Below are 19577 nucleotides of genomic sequence, written 5' to 3' on the forward strand. Positions count from 1 at the left end.
GGCGCACTGGATTGCTGGGGGAACCTGCTCCTACCACAGCCCTTGATGGTTGTGTCAGGTATGGTTCACAAAGGACAGGCAGCTTTGGTCCATCCAACACAAAGAATCCCATATTGGCAATCAGTTTCCAAGGTGGTAGAGTGGTTAACAAGAAAAAGGGTGAGGGTGGCTGGAGATGCTTTCGTGCTTAGGCCAGACAGACATGTGCTTGGGGACCTGGCATCATGGGAAAGGAGGGAACGTGTCCAGAACGGGGCTCAGAGCTCAGGGAGAAGATGCCATCTGGCTGCGGCCAGAGCCTGTGAAGGCGCCCAGAAGCTTGTGTGCAAGGTCCGAAAAGATGTTGACTCCAACCAAGAGCTGTGGCAGGAGGGAGACAGGGAAATCCCTTCTCCTTCTCCCTGCCCCTGGTATTGGTGCAGCATCCCCTGCAGGTGGGGAACAGGAGGCCAAGAGGTGAAGGAGAAAGGGCAGAGCCGTGGGCCAGGTGGCCTCGTGCACATTCCACTGTTTTGCCTCAGAAGGAACATCAGTCCTACGTGCTGAGAACTCACAGGGCTCTGCGGCGGCGACAAGAAAGCAGGGTACAAAAGGCTGGGTTGGGAGCTAACAAACACACCAGGACTCACAATGGACCTAAACATGGCCTCACAATGCAAGTCAGGCACTGACAACCAAGGAAAGGGCTTCCCAAGTTCAAAGACTGCACTCGACACATCAAGAGCAAAGCTTGGAAGGAGGAGCGCAGGATTTTGCTATATGCCATGCAGTGGAGAGGCCCACGGTTAAAATGCAAGGAGCATCCTCGCAGACTCAAAGGAGGAAGAGAGAGAACCCTGACCTGAAGGCTGAGCCAGGGGCAACTGCGGCAGGAGGCGGCGGAGGTCTGTGGGTTCGGGCATGCACACAGGACCAGAGCCCGCATGCAGAGCCAGCCAGGGTGGGGGGCCGTGAGCAGCTCTGCGGGGGAGCTGGAAGGATCACTCGCATCCCCAGGATGGACCGGACCGCAGGCTGTGTCTGCTGCAGGGCAGGAAGCCAGGGAAGACGAGCTCACAGAGCCCTGACTCCCACGGGCCCCTCGCCACCACCAAGAAGCGACAGAGGCTCCCTGCGCCCCCAGACCGCATCTCACACAAGGATGACAGACCCACCTTTGCGACAGAGTGTGGGACGGTTCCAACCTGGCGGGGAGGTGGGATTCTGAATATTTACCCAAAATGCAAAACAGAAAGAGGCTGCGTTACCCTGACAGTTGATTAGTTTGAGAGGGTTTTCCTCCCTCAGTGCCTCCGAGTCACAAAGACAATAATGAAAAGCACTCCCCCCATCCCTGCACCCGGCCGAGCACCTGAAATGTGCTGTGAACCAGTTGGCCTTGTTGTGTTCTTGGCTGCTGGAGTCTGGCTATTGCAACAGTGTTTCCTTTACCTGCGGGTGGTTGTTTTGCACATTCGAGCAGCGCACTGAACCCGGAGCCACAGACAGTCACAGAGGCAGAGGCGGGACCCTGGTGACTGGAATCTGCCTTGTGCTCAGCCTGGTCCTGAGAATGTCCCACAAGCTGAGCCTGGCGCACTTGCAGCCGCCAGCCTCGCACACACACTTCGCACTCACGTGTTAACTCCCTCGTATAGACGTGGGATGGTTCCCGGGCTGCGAAAAGATGCCCACGCTACTAACAACTGGGCGCAGAGAAACTCAAAGGCGCGATGAGAGCCCAGCTCTCCCGAGCTATGAGGCTGTGCTCGCAGAGCTGGCCCTCGGCAACATGCTACGCTGTGGGTCAACCAGGCAACTCTCCACATAATACACGAAAGTGCTAACCACCATGGGCCCTCTGCAACAGTGCTCACTAGCGCTAGGCAGGGATGATTAGCAACGGGCAGGTGACATTTTTGGAATTAAGCAACATGAGTGCGTCATGCGGCGAGGCTACGCTGCTTTCCGGATGCATACCTTTCCCCTCTGTCTCCTTGGTGACCGGCGGTTGGAACCGGGCCGTGGAGAGCCCTCTGGTGTGTACGAGAACAGGACAGCGTGGAAGAGGAGCGGGATCCTGCCCCACGCCGCGCCTCCCCATCTCTGCCTGGACAACTTTGGGGTGGCCGTGCAGATTACCCCACAGGACACGCATCACGCGGGCTCCTTAGAAAATACCTTTGTGTGTAGGAATCTCAGGTACGACGTTCAAGGTCACTGCCAATTACAGCATTTGTAATGAGAGGGTAATATTGCCGTGCCTGTGAATATGTCTTTTACGTACAGTATGCTCTCGGAACACCCGGAGCCTGGCTGCCGGTGGTCCCTGGCTGTGCTTGACAAGGGCACACTTGTCAAGGTCAAAGATTCTAATCTAACTCTTCGGTTCATTTCAGACACGCTCATCCAGCATCTGTGGGATAATTACTGCGCGGAACAGCTCTGCACTGCCAATTAGTCGGCGGGATCAGGTTCCGCTCTGCCGTTGCTGCTTTTGGAGTGGCATTCGATTGACCAGCTCCGTTCCCTCCGGCACGCAGGCCCTCCATCTTGCCTTACCCGCTGCTGAGACCGGTCGGAACTGGGGATAGAAAGACGCGCTGCCCCTACAAAACACGTCAAAGGGAAAATGTCTAAGAGATAATTTTGTAAAAAAATAGCCAGGCTCATTAGCGTGAGAAAGAGCGCGACCATTTCATTACAATGAGGTGACTGAGTTTAACATATTTATTGCAATTAATTTCAATTAGGAAAAACAAGTGTACAGGCATGTGCAGGCACCCCGTTACCAGGCAGCCTGTCCGAGATCATTAGGCGGGATGTCCGTGTGTGACTCGGCTTGACTAGGAGTCGGGGAACCGAGCTCCTCAACCGTCCGTTCCATTGGGCAGAAGTCACAGTGTGCCGATCCTTACATGAAACACCCATCAAGGAGTCTAATTAATCTTGACATGCAGAGGACTTTGGTGTGTGTGAAGAAGATTAATAATGCATAAGAACCACAGAAATCAACCGGAGCTATGTGCTGTGCGTCTCTTTCATCTGCTCTCGAGATGCGGGCTGCAAAGCCCAGGCGAGGACGAGTCTGCATTTCTTGAAGCCAGGGTTGGGAACGAGTATCCAAGGCAGATTCTCCACGGCATCGCCCAGTCCTGGCACACTGAACGGGGAACTCCAGATATGTCAGGAGCACAAGGCTTACAGTAGTCGTGGTAGCAGGTAGCCCCGCCTTCTCTGACGGTTCCACACCTGAATACCATGGCAAGTCACCAAAAAGGAATCCAGACAGGCATACCCAGGAGGTCCTCATCAAGAGGGGACCCTCCCGAACCTTAACCCCGGGCCTGACGTGAGGAGCCAGGACGTGGGTCTGGGTCACCAGGCGTGTGAGCGGGAGAAGAAGCCACTTAGTATCTCCTCAGTGAGAAACAGGACGCCGCTCAGAATGTATTTTACAGGAGGCGAGCTCTGCCATAACTGCATATTTAGGGAACAACATTTTTGAGAGAGCAAGGAAATTGAAAAAATGTTTTTTGTGAGTTTATACAGGGTCTGGCACAAGTGAGGCCTGCTCGAGTGTGGTTGGCAGGGTGACGACATGGGCGTATTAATTTACAGTTTACATTTGAACATGCCACAGGGTGGGTTTGAGTGTGCTCCTGTTATGTTACCAAAGGACATGCTTACGATTTGGGATAAAACATTTTGTCATCCAATGGGGGCGTTCTCTGCGCTGGACCTTATAAAAACAGCAGCCACACTGACTGACAGCTGGGATAGGCAGGGTATTGCATCCATTCCGCCTTTTACAACCCTATCGAGGAGTAGATGTTTCTAGACCCATTTTGCAGCAAAGGGAAGTGAGGCTTCGAGCGATGTCAGGGAGCCCCCCATTATCTCGGTCTCACCCTTGTGTCTAGCACCCCCAGGTCCTCCCGTCTCTCCTACACTGAAGACGAGACAAGCAAGCCGAGGCTTCCAGACTGAGAAGCCCTCCGCAAACCATGTGGTAAACGGGTCTGGGGAAGATGTGCAGGGATGAAGACCAGGATAGAAATGGCCCGGGGTCAGGAATTCACACAAGTGTCCCACTCCCATGGTGCACAAAGCTAGCTCGACCACGCACCTTCACAATCACGACCAGGCGTTCAGAGAGCTCCCCGACGCGAACTCAGTGGATCAAAGAGCAATTATAAAACACTGGCTTTCAGAGGTACCCTGTCATGCAATGAATTTTCATTGCAACTTCTCTTTATCTGTCTCTTGTCCTGATTTTATTTATAATTGCTAGTGTTGCCGGTGGCCTTACGTGTCTGCGAGCTTTTCAAGGTGTCTTTTTAGCAGAACCGAATGAAAACATTGTTTCCATTTGTCTTTCCAACTGGCTCCTTTGTTATTACAAAAACAAGGACAGCTGCCTTCTCGATGAGGTTTATAGGGTTTACTCCATCGTTATTTTCTTTATAATGTGATGAGATGGCACCTACTTCTTTATCTCTATTGAACAAAGATCTTTGAAGTGTGTAATATTTCAAAGGATAGCGTAACATACTACCAGAGGCACAGAATCCTTAAAGAGGTGTTGCGTCTACCTCCGCAGATACACACTCCCAGCACTGCAAGGGATGGATACACTATACACAAATGGAAACAATTGTAGCTCATTGAGAAAGAGCCACCAGCCAATGAATCGAATTCATTAACAACGCAACAGCAAAAAGCGCTGCAGGCTCTGAAGACCCGTTGGTGGCGAATAAGGAAGAATGTAGTAATCGGTGTCTAAGTTGAGAAGTTTTGCTGTGTTTTCCTGTCCAGAGCAGGGATTGGAGAGGAAGACCAGGCCCTGTTGAATTTTAGCTGCAGAGCTGATGGAAGGCAAAACAGCGGCTGTCAGTGAAGGCAATTTTAACTTTTGTGGTCTCTTAAAATAGCATCGTCACTCAAGGGTGCTACCTGGTATATCCAGGTAGAGGGCGTTTTCAAAGAGTGGGCCTCCGACACCGGACACGTGGCAGTGTGGGAGATGTTTTTCAGGCTCCCCGGGAAAATATCACTCTTCATAATGATACGGAAATATCATCTCCTGTTTTCATCCCTCAAAAGCTGCGGCAGCCCCCACTGCCGGCCCCTTGGCGCTGAGCAAGGTGGTGGATCCGGGGGATGCTAACACGCGTGCCCTGAGGAAGAGAACGCCAGCTTCATCTGTCTGAATATTCCGCATCACGGCGAGGAAGGGCCCACGGAGGCCACGCACGATGAATGTTGACGGTTGTCTCCAGGACAAACTAGTGTCCCATTGTTCGAGTAGGGGAGTGAACTAGTAGCTACCGTCTGAACTTGAGAGACGGGCAGGCAAGCGATGGTAATTCCGTGTGGGATCCTTGCCAAAGGGTCGCTGGTTCGATTCCTAGTCAGGGCACGTGCCTGGGTTGCAGGCCAGGTCCCCAGTAGGGGGCGCGTGAGAGGCGACCACACATGGATGTTTCTCTCCCTCTCTTTCTTCCTCCCTTGCCCTCTCTCTAAAATAAATAAATAAAATCTTTTCTAAAAACCATGTTTTTAGGCCTCCAGCCAATGTCTCCAGCAGCACACCGCCTCCCGCACCCCTGGCCTATGGCACAGTGCTTTAAAAATAGCAATCCCAAGTCAAGGGCAGCACAGGGAATATAGTTAATAACACCGTAATGACTATGTAATGATGCCAGATGGGGAATAGGCTTACTGGGGGGGGGGTGCTCTGCAAAGTATATAAATGCCTAATCACTATGTAGGACTCAACGTCTGCCACTATGAACTCGCCCGCCTCCCAAAACTTCAATGCTTCCCCAATAAAGTCGGCAGTGATAGTGATCTTAACCCACGTGCTTCCTCATCTTATATAAGGAAGGGCGCGGCTATCTGGAAGCCCCACATGACTCTGTGAACTGGCATTTTCCCAAATGGCCAATGCATATTGTTAGAAAGTCTCGCCCACACGAAAGTTGCATGCTAAAGGCAAGAGTACATGGTAATTTTCATGTTACAGAGAACAAATCATGCTTCATGTGGGCTCAGATGACACCTTTTAATTGCCCTGTGACGCTCTATCAGTGTTGAGTTTGGGGGGCGTCTTTTAAAATCTACAGTTACTTGAATACCCCGTGTTTTCCAGTTACATATCCGCAGGAGGCCAGGTTTTCTTTGCACACAAAAGAATACACTGTTGCAGATGGAAGGCACCAGCTGCTCTGAAAATCTAGCTGTCTGTTATTACAACCAGACGTTAAAGAGATTTGCAAAAATGCCAGGGGATGTTCTATTTTACTATTATGTGTTGGGAAACAAACATGTTTTCACGTTCATGTCAAAGAGCTTTGTTATTTTACCTCCACAGTGAATACACAACCACTTTTAAATGTCTCCATTTTCATTTCTAACTGGGTGCACATCCATGGATGTGACTCACGCAAGTGACACCTTTGTGGGACCCTCCATCACTGTTAAAACTGAAAAGGAGCCCTGAGACCGAGCCACTGGGGAACCGTGATTCTAGAGGAATCCCGTTTCCTGCACGGACCTGGGTGTTACACTGCGCTTTCCTACGCTCACACGTGGGCAGGTAGGGTTGTTCTCTGCTTATCGGAAGACTATCAACCTGAGTCCTGAGGAAAATGCCTTTATGAACAAGGCATTCTACTTACTCTCTACCCATCTCGCAACTCCCATTGCTCACACTAGCACCCCGTCCGTACACCTGCCTGACCCCCATCCCCCGAGCTCTACCGTCCGCTGCTCCTGCTCTCTCCTGCCAGCGTGTATGTTCTCCCACTACCAAGTGAGTAAGGACATGTGTCTCTGTGCGGACAGACACAGCAGGCAGGCTCTCCGGTGTCCAGCGGCCCACACCCTCGGACTCCCGTGTGAGCCGACTCACTGGCCTGTAATGAACAGCACACGCCAGGGCACTGAGGCACGGCTTCCCCATGAGCTCACGAAACACGGTCACCCCATCCTGCCTCTGGTCTGCCTTGCCTTCTCAGCTCACGCGTGTGGAAGCTGCACGTTGCCGGACTGGATCCAGCCCTGTCAAAGAGGAAGATCGACGAGCCAGACCTCCATCAGACGTGAGGGAAGGGACTGGATTTCCCCACAGTCCTGTCAGCCGAGAGGCAAGTGCGTCCTCAGGCCAGCCTTCTGAGAAGACCGTAGCCCCACTGACTGTGGCGTTGGGAGGGACGGGGACCAGAAGTCCCAGTTAGCCCTGTGCCCTCGCTCCTGACCCACAGTGCTGCAGGGTAACACCCTATGTCGTGTGAAGCCCGTGAGTTTGTGTAGCAGCAACACACAGCTATGCGGTGTGTAGCAGCAACACAATGCGGTGAGTGCGTGTGGTGTCTCTGCTTCCGGGTAAGTCGGGCTGCGTCTGGGCATGAGTACCATTTCGGAAGATTTACCTCTCACGCCGCCCATTCACGGGCGCCGTCCAATTCCCCGTGATCTGCCACTCGGAGTGCCTCCGACAGAACGAGCAGTGAATACAGCTTCACCGAATTATTACAGAACATCCCCCGTTTCCTGGACCAATGCGGGATTGTGGACGTGCAGTTGCGGGTGTTCCTGAGCACACGGAACTCAGCGTTGGTGGTGGGGCACACTGATGAGACCCGATACTAAAACGTAACATGAGTCACGTCCTGAATCGGATGACCTCGGTCAGCAGAACATTAGAATCATCCGTTGAAACAAAGAAACTAAGCACAAGTCAGGTGGCAGAGCTTGTGTGTTGAAACACGATGGAGCTCGTGCGGTAAACACAACACCCCCTGAAGACGTCCACACTCCGAAAACTTGACCTTGTGAACACGTTATGGGACACACTTACACCTGCCGATGGAATTCAGGTGACTGACCTACAGGCCCGGGGATAATCCTGAATTCTACGGTTCCATCCAGTCGCACGAGCCCCACAAACAGGGGGCTTTTTCTAGCTGGCCGGGCAGAGACGCGGCTCAAGGAGAAGGCGGAGATAGGGGGCCATGAGGAGGACCCAGCATGCTGTTGAGAGTTTGAAGCCAAAGGGGCAGCACAGCAAGAAATGCGGCTGGCCATAAGGAGCTCACAATGGGCCCCGAAGGACAGCCACCAAGAAAACGGGGAGCGCGGTCCTACATGTGGAAGAAGCTGGACCCTGCCGACCGCCTGAATGGCTCAGAAAGGCAGTTCTCTCTCAGACCCTCTACTACCTTGAGGTTGGCATTAGCGTTACGAAACCCAGAGCAGAGACCCCAACCAAGCCCCCGCCCCTTACCCTGACCCCCCAAATGGAGATGTTTACTGCGTGATATTGTAAGCTGCTAAGTGTGGCAATTTTTTTTTCTCATGGCAGCAATAGAAAACGAATACCGATGTGTCTGGGGATAGAAGAAAAGTGATTCCGGATGGCGGGATCAGTGAGGACCCAAGAAACATAGCCAAGATCAGAGAGAGGGAATAGCTTGCTATCCAGTGTGGCTGGAACATAAAACACACAGAGAGACAAGCGAATGCAGATGGGAAGATAAGGTTACGGAATGAGTGTCGAGAAAGCCAGGCTTAGCATCTGTCTGCAGACTCGAGGGCCCAAGAAGCTGTCGGAGGGAGGACCCCCCCCTCCGAAATAATCTAGATAAGGGATGACAAGGCCCTAAAGTCACCGAGTCGCACTGGGAATCAATAGAAGGGCGCAAGTTCAAGAGACATTGCTAAAGTGGACTCCGCAGAACTCGATAAAAATGCAATGACGAGTCGGGAGAGGAAGGAAAGGTGACTTCCATGTTTGGAGGCCAAAGCAATCAGAAAATGGTAATGCAATTAGCCGAGAGAAAGAGCAGGGCTGTGTATATTCCTCCTCCTGCCCCCCACGGGGAAAGCAGAGGTTAATTCATTCTGTGTGGGATGAGTTGCGTGAGCCCAATGTGGCCAGAGAGGCATTTATAAAACTGTGACTTTGAGTGGGTGTGAGCGCGTGAGAGCCAGTCCCTCCTCAGAGGAAGTGGTCACGGACAGGACAGAGTATAAAAAGAGAGCAGATTCCAGCGTGCCCTGTACAAAGCATGCTCCCGGCCCTCGACCTGGCGCACGCCCCGCTGTTACGGGGTGATGGGCTACATTCCCGGGGCTGCACTTGGCGGCCAGTCTGTACTTCACAGCCCGTGCGCCGGTATGAAAGAAGGGGGGAGGCCAGCTGACACTGATCCATGACCTTTACATCCAAAGAAAGTGGCAGACGAGGAAGTTCCAGGGGGAGTCCCTACTGTTCACGGGAAGGCAGCGGGAGGTAGGATAAGGGAAGAATATTTTTTAAACAAACAAAGAAAAAAAATCAGACAAAACAAGAAAACAGAGAGCTCCCGAAAGGAGAGAGGGATCTCATGAGAACTTGGAGTGCGCGATGCCCCACACTGGCCCGGGAAGGCCTTAGAAAGGAAGAGTTGGGTCAGTGGTGGCAAATCCATGCCAATTCCATGGAAATGGATGTGAAAAGACACCAGCCACGAGGACAACAAAGCAAAAGATGACCAGGAACCCATGAGAGCTCCACATGGACAGCAGGAGAAGGAGCCTGGCTTCGCTGTTGGCGGGCGAGCCGGGAGACAGCAGCAACACCAGTGACGGAGGAGCGCTGTGTGAGGCAGCAAGGGTTGGCGATGCAGCAGGGAAGGGACGATGCCCCGGTGTGTGCAAGGGAAGGAGGGCTCGAGGCAATCTGGTCTGCTGAGAGGTGGTGGCGGAGAGAAAGAGGCTGGTGCTACCTAAGAAACGTGCAGAGAGATGAGGGTCCCAGAGAGAAGACAGAGGGCCAATCCCAGGGCTTTGGAGCCCATCGGAAGGCAGGAGCCTTTCTAGGGAGCCTGCCAAGTACACTCCAATGCTGTGGGTCACAGGGTGTTGGGCACAAAGGGTGGAGATGTTGGGGGCACGTCGGCCTGACCGACGGCGGGGACTGGTCGCTTTAATACACCTCCCACCCGTCTGACACCGTCCGCAGTGGTGACAAAATCACGCACTCTAGTCCCTGTGACGGACTTTACGTGCCTGTGACTATTCGCTACCTGCCGACCTGTGCTTCTAAAACCCTCCAGCAGTTTCACGCGGGCCCTTGACACCCCTCCCACCTGGCAGCCACCCAAACGTTCTCCGCATCTATGAGTCTGTTTCTGTTCTGCTTGTCCGTTTATTTTGCCCTAAGTGAAATCACCTGGTATTCGTCTCTGTGACTTACTTCACTTGGCATAACACCCCGTAGGTCCATCCATCCAATGTCTTTACGGTACAGGCCAAGGCCTTCAGGGAGACCTTGCAAATCATGGCTGCTGTCTGTGTCTCAGCCCGTTTCCCCCGCTTATTTCAGCCCTGCTCATGAACTTGACCTGCTCTGTAAGGGTTAATTTTATGTACCAACCTGACTGCAGACTGGATGACCTCACCCCCGCCCCCAGGCTAAGAAGCACAGGGATAACTGTGTATTTTTACGCCATTGCATTAGGGGTGGCTTGTTACACAGCGTGACTATGAAAATAGCTGACACATACAGGGCCGTTTCCAAGTGGAGGCCTGGGCCAGAGTCGATACCCTTCTCTGAAGCTCCACACCTGAGGTTCTCTGCTTTGTACGGTTAAACCGAATGGGGTGTCAGAGAGTGGAAGACCAGAGATGGCCCACAAGCAGCCTCGACACGAAAGCACTGACAAGAAAAGGAAAACAAACTCTTCCTAGGAAATGTCTGTTCTGAATGGGATCCACCCAGGGCCCCATACGCCAAAGGATGGAAATGTTTACACAAACTAACCACATCCCATGTGCTTTTTTAAGTCACCCGAACGATGCAGCTCCTGTGCTGGCCACCTATATGAATTGAGTCCTTCGGGATATGTCTTGTGGGTCAAGAAGTGAGTAAGAGACAGCCATGTAGCTCGGAAAGCCGCCTCAAATGCCTGAGCTCAGGCTGCTCTCAGGACAGCCACGCCTTGTCCAGAGCACCCAGCCGTGGGAAAACCACGCCATGCCTTTAATGCACAAAATGCAAAAAGCAGCTCAGACAACACGGGAGTGACGAACCAGTCAGCTCGACTGAACGGGCAAAGCGAACACGTACAATTCCTTCCCCCCGTTTCCAGCCTTTAATCTCATAACTCAAGTTTAATTGTCATTGACAAACCCCAAGGATGGCATCTCCTGGGGAGCTGAAAGTTGGGTGACGTTATGCATCATTCGGAATGATTTTAATTGAGGTCAAAGCCCTATTCCTATGATTACCTTCCAACTTCCGTTAAAGCTATTTTAAGGCTGTGTTATTGCCAAAAAACCAAACACCCATCTTTTCCTTGGTGGTTGCAGTATCTGTATTCCTAGAGCTAGCTCAGTTTGCATTTTGATTTTTTTTTAGTGCTACAAATCCAACTTTCCAGATATATCATTTGGGATTCGAGACCCAGACAAAGTTTGAATTCTGCCAGGACAGCCTATCCCATGAGATAATTTGCTTATTTCACCGTAGCCTGAAAAAATGATGAGGACTTATCCTCCAAAGATACTAGTTGTAATTGTCCAGGACGCAAAACAGTCATTCAGCTGAGGGTTTTAAGTTAATGAGGAATTAAATGAATGGGTTTGGATTAATAATGCAGATCATTATGATTGTCGAGGAATAATTACTGGTAAGAGGGTGATTTTTATGCAGTGAATTCTCACCACGGTGAATAATAGCTCGGGGAGGTTGGTCTCCCAAGGGATGGTCACTCTGCAGCTGTCTCAGGCCGGGAGCAGGTCCAAAAACGTGTGCTTCTTTGGAAGATGGCGGTGGAACCTAGATTTCTTACGCACGCACCAGGCCACTCTGCACTTGTCATAGGGTGTTAGGGAGAAGGCACAGGGGGTTCAGAGAAAGACTCACAGAATAACATGGGGGAGGGCCAGAGAATCACAGATGAGTGGAGTGACAGATATGTTGTCCATTTTCACTCAGAGGGGCACAGGTCACTATGGGCAGTGGGCATGTCCCAGCACAGAACTGCGACCCAAACTGGGAGAAGGCACGAGCCAAACACCAAGGAGCCAGGGCAACTTTTCCGGGTGAGCTTAGGAAGGAACACGCAGAGGAGTGGCCGCAATCTGTGTGCCTGGCATTACCAGCTGCAGCCTCCCATGAGACAGATGGAACCTGGCCAGGGAGTTGGAGAAAAGGGACAAACCAAAGCAGTGTGCAGCTACGGTGCACACCTCCAGGGGGCATCGCTCACACTGCATTCTCTGGCATGCTGCAAAGCACTGTCTTGTTCCCACAGCCAACGGGAAAGATACTCCCCGGAGTTGGGGTGGCTCTGCATTGGGGTTCCCACCCCACTATGGCACGGGCAACACCCTGCAGCAAGGGGACCTCACTCGGGGCCTGGAAGAACAGCATGTGGCCCCTGACAGCCCACTTACCACCGCCCTGTGTGTGCTTGTGTGCTTACGGCTTTATTCTTAGGAACGTTTGGGGGGTCACAGCCAAGCAGGAGTCGGCTCCAGAGATTTCCCGTACACCCCTTGGCCCCTGTGTGCGGTGCTGCACACTCCCCCCATCCCGCCCCGTCCCAGCACTGGCCACTAGATGGTGCACCGGTCACAATGCTGAACCTGCACTCAGTCCTCCTCTTCATCATCACGCAGGGCCCACAGTGGCCATTCGGTCCACTTGCTGTTGTCCATTGTGGGGGCTGGGACACATGCATGATGACGTGTCCCCACCAGTATAGGACCCCACCGAGTAGTTTTGCGGCCCTAAACAGTCTCTGGGCCCCATCTATTCATCCCTCCCTCCTCTCCTTATCCTCTGGCAACAACAGATCTTTTACGGTCCCCATAGTTTGGCTCTTTCAGGGTGTCCCAGAGCTGGGTGCCTGCTGCGTGCAGCCCATGTGGATGGGCTTCCTTCCCTTAGCCATGCGCATTGCGGGGTTCTCCCTGGCTTTGCAGGGCCTGACGCCTCCTTCCCTTTTGGTGCTCAATACAACTCCGTTGTGAGGAGGGACCACAGCGTACGCACGCACCACCCACCGAGGGTGTTCTTCGTTCCCTCCAGGTGCCGCCAACGCCGGCCGAAGCTGCTCTGGACGTACTTGTGCAGGTGTGTGTGTGGCCACGGGTTTTGGGCCCCTTTAGACCCCTCTGTACGTAACATGCCTTTACCACACACGCAGAGGAGGGAAAATGGACGAGGCGGATGGCCTGCGGTTACATATGCTGGAGATCGTGAGAGACGGAGCCTTCCCAGGCTCCAGAGACCACGAGAGATCCTTGCGAAGGTGTTCTGTGCACGTTGGATACAAAGATGAACGCAGATCGGCCTCTCCCTCAAAACCACATGCTACAAAATGTGTACCAGCAGCGGTTACAGAGTCCGAGGGGAAACAGTAACATTTCCCAGAGCGGAGGCGACCGCGCCGAGAATTCTAAGACAAAGAGAGGCTTGTGGATTTGGGAAGCGGCTCGGTGGGCAGAGGAGGGCCTTCAAGGGCTGTGCAGCAGCTGGCGCATTTTATTCAGACTTGGGGACCTGCTCCCGAGGGCAACGTGGGGGAACAACGTGCCCCCAGAAGTGTGGGGAGCCATCCTAAGACGGTGCTGAAGGTACCCGGTCTTCAAGAAAGCCTATCCACAGTGTCGATTTTGCGTACCAGAAGGCTAAGAGAGCCTCACTTTACCTTTTCTTTAAAAAAAAAATGTATTCACATGATGGACTCCGCTATGGACATCATGCACAGGCTTCCCATCCCATGATAGAGAGCATTGTAACGTGCCCACCTCGGTGGCCTCTCGCGGAGTCACAAAGTTGGGTGACCAGCACCGCCAGCTCCTGGGAGACCACTTCCCTCACTGTGCACAGAAACCCATCAAAGTCCTCGCTCGGCCCTGTCTCAGTTCGTTTGCCTGTTTGGAAAAAGGATCCCTGCACGGGGCAGCTCGGACCACAGCCATGCAGGGCTCACAGCTGTGGAACCTGGGAAGTCCAAGGTCAAGGCACAGGTACATCGGGTATCTTCCCGGCTGCGTGCTTACGCAGCAGAGAGGAGGGAGCTCTCTGGGGTCCCTTCTAGAGGGGCGCTCATCCCTTCATTGGGGCTCAATCCTCACGACCTATCACCTCCCCAAACCCCAACCTCCTGGTCCCACCCCGTGGGGGTTAGGATGCCAACCTATGAACTTGAGGGGCGGGGCGCAAACTTGTACGTGGGCAAGCAGCCTTCTCCTTCCTGTCTCGGTCGATTCACGCAGTCTGCAAATGTTGTACCGGTGGATTCACACACGATGCGGTCCCTGTGTCTGCCTCTTTCCCATTGGCTGGGTGCTTCCGACATCCACCCACACTGCTGTGTGCATCCCGGCTTCCTTCTCTCAGGGACAAGGCTTTTCGCACCAGGCAAGCTCCAGGTCAGGCACAGAGCGGACAGACAAACCTTCGCTCAGGAGTGAGGAGTGGACAGAGCTCCAGGCCCGCGCGGGCCTCCCTCCCCCGCTGTGTGCCAGGGACGCCCTGCTGTGGTCTCATCACGGCCACCAGGGAGCTGGACGAGGAGCCACCGAGCTCATTAGTTAGAAAGCTACCAAGCACACTGTCCCTCCCAAGAGTCCACTGTGTCCCTCGAACAAACACTCCTGCCTCACTCGGAGCCTTTGCTGAATCTCGAGACTCCTATAAACATAGTTCTCACAACTTTTTCCAGCTGCGTAATTGATTTTCACAGACAAGACAACTTTTGGAGGCCCTCGCTGGGCCATTTTTAAATGTTAATCTGTGCCTCTCTCAAGAATCCCAGTTTCGTTATTTATCTGAAGCTTTCTTCCCACATTCCTGAGGCTTCGATTGTCACATCAGAAGCATTTCCTTTCAGCTTAAGCACCACGCAACCCCGTGCGAATTATAAGTAAGGGGTGGTGTCTCCTAATGGCACATTTAATGCAAAAATGCAAAATTCACAGGGTCCGCCATGGACATTATCGTCATAGTTTAGTGTTTGGTGAAGGTGTCTTGCTTTGGCAACATGTAAGGGGTTGGCAGCTTCGATGGACCGCGGAGTAATCACAGTGTAGAGCTTCATGCTGGAAAGAAACCTGTATTTGTCTGCCAAGACAAAACAAAATCCAGGGCAATGTGATTAACCCCCGACACTGGCAAACCCATAGTTTAGGGTTCACGAAAAGACTCACTGACTGAATGCAAAATGGTCTAGAGAAACGATTCACTTTGCTTTTGTCCTTAGAAACTCCACGAAAAACAGCGGCAAATATTTATCAAAATGCGTCTTAGGGAAGCCCCACGGAAAACGTTGTCTAGCTGGGCAATTCTCCGTTACTAGGATAATTAACAAGGGCCGCATAAAAGAATCCTGTTTTGTCACAACGATGCCTTCCCATGGAGCTGTGACGGTCGTCACCGTCCTCGCTTCTTCGTCCCTGCAATTGTCCACTTTGGCTATGAAAAGCGGATTTCGTTCTTTTGCAATGAAACCCTCAGAACTGGTGACTGAGGGTGCCGGGAGCCCGCCGGGGCCAACCCTTGGCCTTCCACTGTGGGCCAAGTTCTGCGGCCCAATGAGAGAACGCAGAAGCCTAGCCAAGGAGGGTCCCCAGCAAAGAGGACAGACGGGTTGAATTCCACGCGGTGACGGAGTGTCTCAAACCGGTCAGGCAGCCCTAGGGACCTGCGCATTCACGGCCTGCACGCTCGCTCAGCTGCCTGGCCTGCACGAAAACTGTGGGCCGTGGGCATTCACTCTGAGACAGGGCAGCACGCCCCGGGGCTGTGAGTCACATGGCTCCTGACCAGTGGCGATGTCTTGTATTTCCGGAAAACTGGAGTGCAACTGGAGCGACCCAGTCCACAGAGAAGAGAGAACAAGGCTTCCTGCATCTGATTTTAACCTTGTCGAACTTCTCTGCTCCAAACAGCTGTGCTGCCAAGCACAGAGCTATGTGACTATAGGACCCATCAAAGTGTGCCCAGTCGCGTGGGTGCAGAAACACATCAATAGCTCCGTTCTAAGATGAAAATGTTGCATGAACACATAAGACATTAAAATGCACTGAAACTCTTATTTTAGGACTGGGTTGGTACCCATGTGCTATCAACTTCACCCCACCCCCCAATGTTTTTATTTAAATCAGATTTTAAAAGAAATTGAGACACTTTATGTGTCCGTTGACAGATTACTGAATAATGAAGACGTGGTACATGGAATATTACTCAGCCATGAAAAGGAATGAAATCTTACCATTTGTAACAACATGGGTGGACCTGGCAGTATTATGCAAAGTTAAATACATCACACAGATAAAGAGAAATACTGTGTAATGTCACTTCTATGTGGAATCTAAAAACCACAAATAATCATAAATATAAATATATTAAAAATAAACAAACAAAAGAGAAACGCACCCGTGGAGATGAAGAAGAAGCTGAGCCCTGGCCTGGTGGCTCAGCGGGTTGCAGCATCCTCCTGCGCACCGACAGGCTGTGGGTTCGATTCCCCGTCAGGGTGCGTACGAAGGTTGTGGGTTTGATCCCTGGCCAGGGTGTGTACAGGAGGCAGTGGATCTATGCCTCTCTCTCTCCCCCCTCCCTCTCGTTCTAAAATCCATAAACCTTATCTTTGGGTGAGGATTTAAACCATAAAACAAAGAATAAGCTGATGGCTGCCAACGTTGAAGGGGGTGATGAGGACGTGAATTTTTTCTTAAAGCCACTCTTGGTGAGCAGTAGACAAGGTCAGGGGCAGCGTGCGTGGCGGACCCCTTGGCCTTGCCTGGCCCTCTCATCCTGGTGGTCAGTGGCTACTTGGATGCCCGCTGGTCTCTGCACTTCTCACCCCAACCCTTCAGCCTTGAGAGACACACCATATGTTCCTTGCAGCAGACACACCCTGCACTTGCTGAACAGAGGTGAACCACAGCATCCTCATTGCCAAGGGCGGTTTTATTTCAACCTCCCATGAACACGATAAGGAGGTGTCGAGAAACCTTAGCCACCAGAGGGACTCGTGACAGGTGACGTTCCCCAGACTCAGGCCCAATGTGTTCCCCCCCCACCCCCCGGCCATGTCTCCTGTCTTCACAGCGAGTCCTTCAGGGGTGGGGGCTCTCATGTTGGCCCCCTGTCCTGAGTCCTTCACTACCGGGATGTGCGGGGTGGGAGTCCGCTCTTCCAGCCGTGTCCCTGACCTTGGAAAACAGTGCCTGCTGAAACTCGAGGGAGGTAAAGGGTTAATGCGTGCTTACGGAGTCCCGGTCCACTGAGACTGGGGTATGGAAGTCAAGAAGTGATACCATGTATGCTCGGAAGGCAAGTGGCGCACAGGAGGTCTTACGCAGAATAGAACAAAACAGAAAAACCCTCGGAGACACACACGACGGGTGGGTGGTGACCAGGAGAAGGGGGTGGGGGAGGTCGCAGAAGGTCACGGGGGGATAAACGCTGACGGAAGGGGACCTGCCTGGGGGCGGTGCAGACGCCACCCAACCCGTAGGTGGCGTGTTGCAGAATTGTGCACCGGACACCTGTGGCGTTTCACTACCCGACATCACCCCAACGAACTCCATCAAACCTGTTTTAGACAAAATAAAAAAGAAGGGCAGGTCTCTCCTGAGCAAAATAATTTAATGTGGCACTGTATGTATCCTTCATGTCTCTCACCATTGCACAGGTTACACACTGAACTGTACCCATAAATACACGTGCACGTCATCCACGTGCAAGCCTCAAGTTAGGAAATCCGGCCGGCCGCCCACGGTCCCATCCCACACAGCGTCTGGAAGCCCACTGGCATCGCACATCTTCAACTTGGAACGAACACGACCGGCTTCCAAACCGAGCTCATACCGGCAGCTTCCCACAACCGCTGTGCGAGAACATCAGCCACAACCCTGCACGCCGTTAACGTGCCCACGTGCTCTTTAATACGGGTATTTTCTTACACGGCATGAGGAATATTTTGAGCAATTTCCAGAGCTAGAAATGCACGTGAACAGTGAGAATCTATCTACCCTCGAGATCTACTGATGTTCATGAAATAGTGATAACTGGTAGATGCTATAGTTTAAATATCTGAGCCTTCTCGAGGGAAGAAGGAAGCCGGGCTTACATAAATACCGACACTGTGAGTAATATTTGGTGTGTTCTCAATAATACTGACAGCGATCGCCTTCCAGTCACGAGCTGGGACCCTCATCAGCGTCTGTTGCTCGTGAGGCGGATGGTGGTTCACTCGTTCTCCCGTGGGGAGGGTACCTTGCACACCGTCTCAGCGTCTGTCCACGCTGCACGTGGACACCTCACTCATTCACAGCAGTGCACGTACTTGGCCGTGGAAGGCATTCGTCGAGCATCTGTCCCTCTCTGCACTGATAACCTTGAGTTTTTTTTCCACAGGGTCACTGGGGGGCTCTCGAAGGGGCCCTCGGGTGACCAGATAGAGAGGGGACCACAGTCTGAGGTGCTGGCTGTGCTGCGTTGGCACGGTGACGCTCCCCCTGTGCCTCTGTCATGGGAAGGGGGAAGCGGGCACCGTGCGTCCCTCCTGCCCTCAGACATGCAGGACTATGCGCTCCCTCCCCGGTCTTGCTTTTCCTGGTGACACCGGCATGACAGGCCGGAGGACGAGGAGCAGCACATCTGAAGCCACGGCTTCCAGAGAAGGTTCTGCAGGGACAGCTGGTTGGGGACCTCTTGCACGGTGTGTGTGTGGCGGTCTGCCGCTTGCTGCATGGCATCGAGGATCTCCCAGAACCGGGGCTCGGTGCTCGGGGTCACGGGGGTCCTCTCCCTGGGGTCCTTGGAGAGATCGAAGAGCAGCGGCGGGTGGTGGTGGGTGATGAAGCGCCCGTGGCAGAAGCACACGTGTGTGAGGAAGCAGCCATTGGCGCCCTCGGGGGTGAAGTTGGGCGTGAAGAAAAAGGCCTTCCAGATGGACGAGCCTGCGGTGCACAAGGACAGAAGCTGGGGTGAGCCTGCGGTGCACAAGGACAGAAGCTGGGGTGAGCCTGTGCTGCACAAGGACAGAAGCTGGGGTGACCCTGTGGTGCACAAGGACAGAAGTTGGGGTGAGCCTGCGGTGCACAAGGATAGAAGCTGGGGTGAGCCTGCGGTGCACAAGGTCACAAGTCGGGGTCACGGGGAGAGCATGCCAAGAGTCACCGCCCACCAGACCATTACTCCCACGCCCCCATTTTCCACGTACAGCCCACGTTTCCGCCTAAAACCAAACGGGAGGAAGAGTCGGGCTCCCCGCTAACACGGACCCTGCGATGGGCACGCACAGGCACAGACTTGCACACGCACAGCCGTCAAGAGGAAGGGCACACCCGGGACCTCAGTTAACCTGTCATTTTCTCAGCCTTGGGAACGTGCTCGTGCCTGACACCCAGCGCCCCGGCCACATGGGACCGAGGATGAGGTGCTTCTGCTACGGGGAACAGACGTGATCGGGGAGCTGATGGGCACGTTCTGATAGAAGATCGGGACGAGACAGGCAGAACTCGGCACGGTTGCCAAACACGACCGAGCTGGAAGGGTGTGCTCTGTGTGTTACTAGCTTAATAAA

General features: G+C 53.1%; 1 protein-coding gene across 10 annotated transcripts in view; it reads right to left on the minus strand.

Annotated features, from left to right (window-relative positions):
• LOC139440241 (steryl-sulfatase-like) overlaps positions 1-19577 on the minus strand; it is a 113574-nt gene that overhangs the window by 12166 nt on the left and 81831 nt on the right. For 9 of the 10 annotated variants that reach the window (XM_071220344.1, XM_071220343.1, XM_071220338.1 and 6 more), the window contains one exon: positions 17619-18951. The exons of the other annotated variant lie outside the window; for it this stretch is intronic. In XM_071220344.1, coding sequence (XP_071076445.1) covers positions 18575-18951 — 377 coding nt within the window. In that variant the 3' untranslated portion in view covers positions 17619-18574. Of the gene's footprint in view, positions 1-17618; positions 18952-19577 lie in introns of those variants that run through there. 10 annotated transcript variants of the gene reach the window in all.

Source organism: Desmodus rotundus, chromosome X (assembly GCF_022682495.2).
Source record: "Desmodus rotundus isolate HL8 chromosome X, HLdesRot8A.1, whole genome shotgun sequence".
In the NCBI taxonomy this organism is placed as follows: Eukaryota; Metazoa; Chordata; class Mammalia; order Chiroptera; family Phyllostomidae; genus Desmodus; species Desmodus rotundus.